This window comes from Primulina tabacum, chromosome 5 (assembly GCF_025594145.1).
Source record: "Primulina tabacum isolate GXHZ01 chromosome 5, ASM2559414v2, whole genome shotgun sequence".
Classification (NCBI taxonomy): Eukaryota; Viridiplantae; Streptophyta; class Magnoliopsida; order Lamiales; family Gesneriaceae; genus Primulina; species Primulina tabacum.
Genome location: NC_134554.1, coordinates 21,224,963 through 21,233,473, shown reverse-complemented (window position 1 = coordinate 21,233,473; position 8,511 = coordinate 21,224,963). Strand labels below are relative to the sequence as shown.

At 36.7% G+C, this 8,511-nt stretch overlaps 1 protein-coding gene across 1 annotated transcript; it reads right to left on the bottom strand.

Moving 5' to 3' along the window:
- Positions 1-691: 691 nt before the first annotated feature.
- On the bottom strand, positions 692-7,931 carry LOC142547282 (squamosa promoter-binding-like protein 7). The gene is given in 11 exon segments (XM_075655488.1): positions 692-1,241; positions 1,511-1,984; positions 2,546-2,702; positions 3,583-3,718; positions 4,442-4,559; positions 4,813-4,920; positions 5,025-5,099; positions 5,195-5,418; positions 5,665-5,837; positions 7,236-7,556; positions 7,558-7,931. Coding segments are annotated over 11 exon segments (2,307 nt in total). The 5' UTR covers positions 7,782-7,931; the 3' UTR covers positions 692-944.
- Positions 7,932-8,511: the final 580 nt, after the last annotated feature.

Below are 8,511 nucleotides of genomic sequence, written 5' to 3'. Positions count from 1 at the left end.
CCACACCTAGGAAATTTCTTTTATCTCTGGCTACAATATCAGGGACATCATAGTACCAGCGATTCCTACTATTTCTACTTTGTATATGAGCTTTATATTCTCGACGACGTCAACCATAAGTTTGATTAAATCGCGTTCAGTTTGAACTAGGCTAACTTCTCCTTTCCTTTTAACATAAGATCTCCGACATGAGATTGACATTCTTTCCCTCCAACCTTTCAAACATCTTGACACTAATGCTTGGCGCCTTGGTAAACCTAGTGCCCCACCAACTAGTTAATCAAACGCTAGCCCTCCTCAGACTGATTCCTCTCCAATCGGTTAACAGCCGACCACTCCAGCACTGAACTATTGTGGAACAACATTTTGGCAGAAAAAGGAACAAAAATGATCAAAACCACATATGATTGTATTGTATTAAGAGCACAGCACCCCATTTTTCATTATTAGAAAGTTTTTAACATAAAATATTAAAACTTTCACATTGTTTTAATCAATTTGGAATTCTTCTCCAAACTCTAGCCTCAATCACTTCTCCCAATATAAACTTCATACATTAACTTTAAATTATATTTTGTACAACACTTTATCTGTTATTTTTGCTCGAGATAATTAAATCACGGTTTGCCTCATCGTTGCTTCAGACACTACAACGTGAACAAAATAACAAGTCAAAAAATACACACCAACAGAAATAAATAGATAAAAAGCTTCATTCAAGCACCAAACGTGGATCACATTTATCTATCTCGTTTATTTCTTATTATTAAGAAAAATATAATCTCCAAGAGATTTTAACAGAGTAGCCTGGGCGCCCAGACCAGCAGACTTTCAAATTTGTATGCTGGTAAGCCAAACTGCATATTCGATTCGTGATGTGAGGTACATTTCTAATATGTACACATTCGGGAAAGGCTTGCCAATTAGTCCAGTCGAGTTCGACGCTACCTGTGGTCAAACAAACACCTCCTAATACTCGTTGCGATTTCACCTACTCTTTGAGGGTGGAGGACGACTAAACATACCCCAAAACAAACACCAAAAACAGTGACCACCATGATAAAGGGTCGAGAAGGCCAAACCATCCCTGAATGTAACTGGTGGCCAGACTTTCTTGGCCTCTCGTGAAGATTAACGTTCATGACAACCTGTTGGTTTAAAAGAGGAGCTTTAGCACTTTCAGCTAGAGATGGCAAGAACTCTTGTACCTGGGGAATATTCCGTAATGTTTTCTCCAGGTCCTGAAACACACACAGCAGCAAGAAACATAAAACATGAGTTTGGACCGTCGTTCCAAGAAAGAAAATTAACAAGAAGAAAATCATAGGAGTTGCTTTATATGTGAGTAGTTCGCATTGAAGCATTTTCCAGAGAGGTGTTCCTCGGAACTCGGAAGTGATTGGAAATATTCTCAGACGTGTTTCCTTATTATGTCTGGAAAGTGGAAGTCACTATCGAAAAAACATTCATGTTGGTTATTAAGATATGTAAAGAAATTCGACGTCCTTACCAGATCTGTAGTTGGTACAACAGCACATCTATTATTTTGGGAGTTCTGATCGATCATATTTCTTGCCATATCCATATTTTTCAGTAATATTTTCATATCGATATCGGCAACTCCGTCTATCAAATTGTCATCGACCACATCTTTAATGTAGGAAATTACTCTCCCTAAAACGAAAAATGAATCCTTTTCTATCAAAAAGTTCAATAAATGGTTGAATCTTTGTACTTGACTAGGTGTCAATGTCTGCTCTGGTGCAGGTTTCTTGAGCAACCAAGCTACTTCTAAGATAAATTCTGACAACTGTGCTTGTCTTGACGCAAAAGCTTCACATGGAGATCTTGAAGGAGATGACATTTGTTCTTTGGAAGTGCAAAGTGTGTTGCAATTTTGTCGTAGGATCTCCATTTCTGCACATGTTTCTTTGTTCCCCACAAGAATTGGAACGAAGTTGGACAAGCCAGACTGATTTTCAACCTGCACAAGAAAATCAAAGAACCGCTATCATAATGGCACAAGTTCTCACTTCTTGTAGCAGCTCCGGTCAATTTCACAGTCAAAATCCATACATAAGGATCTTTATACCTTATATTATTACAAAACCATTTTGCTGCAACATTCTTTTAATGTCAACTAGAGGTTATCTTGCTTAAAGAAATACAAGAAAATGGATACATGAAAACCAATATTTGGCAGTTAGCAACAATAGTACCAGCCATTCCATATTAAATGGGGATAGAAATTGACATGAAGAAATATAGAACTATCCAAGTCCCAACTCAACAAGTCAAAACAAGTCAATTCCCTATTTTCTCTGGATACTCGATGAGAATTTCATATGTTCGCATGATTTAGTGATAAGAATTGATTAGAGTGTTCAATTGGAATCATCCAAATAACATGCTTCTATAAATTTTTGAAGCGATGACCAAAGATCCAGGTCGGGTATGCTGAAGCTCTAGCAGGATAAAAAGTGCCCATTGTTAGACACTTGAGCAACAATAATAGTTGTATGATAGAATCAAATGCATCTCTCACCTCAACAAAAGCTGGGCCAAAAAGATCCATATCAGTATGAGGCACGTATATTTTCACCAACTGATGGTCGAAATCATCACTCTCACCTTTCTTACAACAGGCAGATGATACACAGATGTCATAGGCCAAATATTTCCCAGCAAAAGACACAAGAAACCTGGTCAACAGACACCAAAAAAGTAAAATTAATAAATCTGAAATCATCCATCCAATCTAATATATGAATAAAGCACTAAACAAGACGTAAAAATATGAATTGCACCAAGCATGTCTTCCCCATAAATCTTGTTCAAAATATAAATTGAAGCAGCATCCCAGAAGCATTTGTATAACTCATATCGCAACTCCGCAGAATTGTCAATTATCATAACTAAATAAAGCACGATAAACAAGAGTTGCGAACCTTCCTCGTGATTATCTTTCATCAAATACATGTCCATATTATTCTGTCAGTTCCATCAGCACAAAACTAGAAACCACTCCTATAACAATGCCCAATGTAGTTGATACATCCTAATGACATATGCAACAATCTTTTCACCTAATCAATCTCAATATCAATCTCAATCTCAATCTCACATACTATCAAGTGACATGCAATTGCCCAGCTTCATAGAGTCAAACTCTTCACCGCACTCCTCGCGTTCTTGTTGGTGGGTGGGTTAAGGGGTGGGTGGGTGTTGTTTAAAGAAACAAAATAAAAACAGGGATAAACACCTACAAAAATCCAAAACAAAAAAAGAAATAGAAGGAACCATCCATCTTAATTGCAAACGGAAATGCACATACATACAAACAACTCTTAAACATGGATTCACCAAATCCGAACAAAACTTGCTTTCTTTGCTCTTCACCCATCAAAATTTCTTTCATACATGATTAAAAAAAATCTAAAACACGGCTGTATATCTGGGTATTACATTTTAATAGGAAAGCATCATGCAAAGAATCAAAGTTTATAAATCATGCCTTTTCACAAATTGAAGATGGAGATAAGAGTATAGAGAGATTTATAAAATAAGGCATGACAAACACACCGAAATCTTGGTTGGAGTAGATTACTTCCACAAGCTACAAACTCCATAGGCCTGCCAGCCTCGAAGCAAGTTGGATAGACGTAATGAAGCTTTGGAGATCGATCTTTTATAACAACTTTCATTATAGAGGCTGCATCTGTTCCACAAGGATCCAGTGATATGTTAGGAATGCACTAAAAAAATTGGAAATCTTCAGTAAAATGTTGCAAAAATAATAGCAATAAAGAAATGGTCGTCCGAGTTCCATTCCACAAAAGGTGTCGCATTTATTCATGTTCAATAGACCGAGTCACAAAATATGCTATATATTATACCATTGTTATCAGGAAAGCCAAACAATTTACGGATTATCTATCAGATTTCATTCAAACCTATTTATCCGTGCCTGATGTCTCTAGTGCAAAAGGTTATTCTATTGGTTCACCATTTCTTATTCATCCCACAAACTCTTTAGGACATGATCCTAGGTTGAAAAATCTATATGGCAGCAGTGATAAATGCAGAGAGCAGGATTTGTTCAGTAGTGAATTGTTTGTCACTACAAAAAAAAATGCCAGGACACGAAGTTTGACTGATTGTAAATGTAATTATGATCAACATGTTGAACAAAGAACTGAGACAAGTAAGAGGAAAGGGAATATAATAAATATAATCAGCTGTTATCGACCAAGTAAATAGTCGGCCATAGTTGCAACATTTTGCAATGCTCAGCATATACAAGTAAGCAAATACTCATAAAATATTTTCTACGAACAGCTTTGTTTGTAAAATAAATAAACAAGATCAATCATAAAGGTAGATAACACAAATTTTATCAGAGAAAACAACAATAAACTAATATATCACAATGCAGACTGACCTTTTGTGACACGAAAAATCTTGTCATTTATATATACAAGCATGGTACCTCTTCCAAATAACATATTTCCTGGTGACGAGACAAGGTCTTTAATAAATAGACTTGGTTCTTCCAATAACTGGTCATTGCAAAGACATTAAACAATTAGAATATTTAGGATTCTAGCCATTCCTTAACTTCACAAAAAAGTTAACCACACATGACTGAGCTAACCATTGGCAAAGTGCCAGAGACAATCTTACAAAAAATTATCATTTAGTTTATGAAGTAACTTGTGACATCAACAGAAAATGGATACTCAAAAAAAAGGCATCAAATTATTAAATTATCCATATATCCGTCCATAACAAAAAGAATAAGTTTCTGACTACCTTAAGCCACATTGGCTTTGGCATTGCGATAAAAGCCGTCAAAATTGTACAACCTGGACGGATATATCCCTCCAATTCAACAGGCATGCTAGCCAACCATTGAAATATCTATAGAAGAATCAAAAGCATCTTAAACAAAACCATAACAACTTTGCTGGAAAAAAAACATTTATATGCTTTTCTAATTAACAGCAAAAATATCTTTAAGGTACTTGATTTCGAAGTCGTCGAGGAAACTCAGCTGGATTCCAGTCGTAGAGCTTGAAGGAGATTCGGCCAGCAGGGCACTACCAGAGAGTTGAATTATTGCAGATTAATCCAAGCTAATTTCAAAATGAACAAAAATAGAAGATGTAATAAGGCACCATGGCATTGGACATACCATAGAGTAAAACATGTTCTTGTTTTCATGGTATGTCGAGGAATGCTTGTGTTTTGGATTCTGTTTCTCCTCATCTACACTTGCTTCACCCGAAGCACCAAATGAAACAATGCTATCATTCTGAAGATGTTGGGAACTGAGAGCTGAGCCTTGAGGTGAGACATGTCCATCTAACTCCACTATTGTTGGTCTCTCTTCCGTCTGACTGCTCACACATACATTATCTGCGGCAATCAAAAATCTATTAGAGCGGCGACAGCTTCAGCAATGCTAATTGTAAATATGAACATTTGCAGCATTGCATTATCACCCCAAAGAACAACATTGCTCCAAATATATTATTGGAAATAAGTACCAACCATCCAATCCCACCAATGCATGTAGAGAGAAGAATAAAAGAGGTGGATGGCAGTTGAAAGTCTTTCAATTAAGATTATTGGAAACCAACACTCCATGCGAGGTTGATATACCTTTTCCAGAGTAATCATCACCACTGGCATCATCAACAAGAAAAAAAGGCTGAGGTTCATTGTCCACGCTTCCTTTGGAATCATTAGGTTTTCTTCGACGTCTATTATTGTGCCGATCTAATTTCCTTCGGCAACTGCGTTTACCCTCATCAAAATCTAATAAAATATGAAACCTGAAAAAAGGATATTTAGGTATATTAACAAGATATTCAATAGAAAATAAGCAAACAACAGTTTTAGTGGTGAATCTATAGGATAATTAAAATTCTGAAATACAATAATGATGTGTGAATGGAGTGCCATTGGCCAAACGAATAATGGACAATTTGTGTTGTAGAATGCCATGAAACAATAGCCTGTTAAAGGACCATTAACATTTTCAACCCAAAAGTAAGTGCCACCAACTACAAGTTCCTCTACATATTTTCCCATAACAGAAAACTTTAACAAAGGCTAGATATCACAACAATAAAACTAAAATTAAACTTATTTTATATGATGTCATGACCTAACATTCATATTCCCAAAATTTCCACGAGAAAACTATAGTCCACACTTATAGTTGATTGGCACCAGTTAGTATTCACCTTGTAAAAGTTTTCAAAAGAATGAAATGATGTACAGATAGGGAAAGCCATGTGAAAAAAGCAAATGAACCCGTCACTGACTACTACATCTGCGGCAACAATTTAGTCACAGTCAACCAGGGAATAGCAAGAATGTAGGAACCCTTGATGTCAATCTTCAAATTTTTAAGCCGCCGTTATTATTTAAGTTTCACAATAAAACATAAGGGAAAATGGGCAAGGTAAGCAGACTACTCAATAAAAACCTAATGAATTGCAAAGGTTTTGTCTAGATCCTTCAACAATTTCCATTCGTAACTGGATTCTTCTTCATTAGAGGACTTTTATGGCACTATTGACGGGCTCATGCACCTGCAGCAGGATTTAAACAAGGAACTCATGATGATTATGATTATGCCCTTTCCATGAACCATCTTAATCGAGACACGGAACTGAAAGTTATTTCCAGATTGGCAGGGAACAAGAGATTGGATCTAGCCAATAGAAAAATGCTTGGTATAAATCAATAACTCGTTGATCTTCTATCATTACTAACTATAATCAGCGCCTTAGACATGAAAAAATATTCTGATTGTTAATCTATAAAAAATACAAACTATACTGGCTTGCATCTACAAAGCTTCTCTGAAAAGAAGTGAAGGAGCTCAATAACACATTGTTGGCATACAATATCCTCATGGTCATGAATATTTTTCATCACCAAGTCAACACAGAAATACCGTCAAAGGAAAAAAAATCAAATTAACCAAAAATAAAAATACAGTTAGATGTAGTCATTCATTTGCACAATTTGTGACCGCTACTGGCAACGGCCAAAAAAAAACATAAACTTGACAACAAACCTCGCCCCCTGAGCCCTGGATCGGCACATCATTAATGATACCTACTTTGCATAATGGCTCGCAGTATCACTTTAATAACGCATTAATCAATCCAGAAACAACATATAAATACACAGATCAATAGATTGATCAAAGAATTTACTTTCCACATTGTTGACAATATCTCTTGTTCTCCCCATCAAGAACCACGGTACTTGCATTTGCGCAATTCAAACACACCCGATGCCGCTTATGATACCCTTTAAGCTCACTAATATCCACCTCACACCGCGGAACCTGGCACCTCACCTGGCTTCCACCGGCGAGCCTCGCCGTTCTGGCCCGTTTCTTCCCGGGCAGGGCACTACCCAACTCCTCCTCCTTCTGCTGCTCCAATTGCTCATCCAACTCAGGGCACTCACATGGGACCCGACCAGCCAGGAAATTGGAGCAAACCAACCTGGGATCCCTCTTCCTGATCCGACCCAGGTTCACCGGTTGGTGGCCCCTGATCAAATCCGGGTTGCTCGGGTTCCTGGGCATCGGAGAACGAGATGCTGAGGTTCTCATCGAGGTTGAAATCAAGGAAATCAGACCAGTCAAAGAGTGAAGACGAGGTGGGGTCGACGGGGAAACTATGAGGGGTGATGGTGGAGGGAGTTTCGGGGATTTCTGACATGTGCGATAGGGGAGATGGGTTTTGCTGCATTCTGGTAAAGAATTTTCCCTCGCAATTTTGGGAAATCAGGGGGTTAGGGTAGGGAAATTTAGGGGTGGAAAATATGTGTTCTTGTCCGAATAATGGGAGGATTTGCGTTGGTGGGACAGCGTGCAGAGGCAGCGCTAGCCGTTGACCCGAAGTCCTAAAGAAAAAAACATGTGATTTTATTATTTTTTATCGTGAATATTGGTATGATTGACTCGTCTCACATATAAAAATTCGTGAGACCATCTCACAAAAAACCTACTCGTCAAGAAAAAAAGAGAAGGAATAACGCAATCAGACCATGGATCATCTTTTAATTTATGATTATTAATAATGTTAACCATAAAATTACAAGATTCTAAATAATAAATTCATGAGCTTTTTAATAATTTTTTATAAATATTGAAATTCAATAACGATCAAAGAAAAAAAAAATTCACGAACTTTTCTATAAATTTTTAAATATTGAAATTCATTAACAATCAAATTCAAACCAAACTCCCAAGCAGACATAAGTTATCTCGAATCCCTTAATGCATCCAAGTTGTTATTAAAACCGGAAATTTTATGGTACAGTTAAGACAATATCCAGAATACACTTAAAAATGAATATTTATTAATATATGTAGAGTCCACTTATTCCTCAGTACTATGTACATGAGATGATTTTAAGATTTCTTTCTTAATTTTGAGTGACTTTATCGAAAATTTACTCGTTAACCAAATTTTAGTT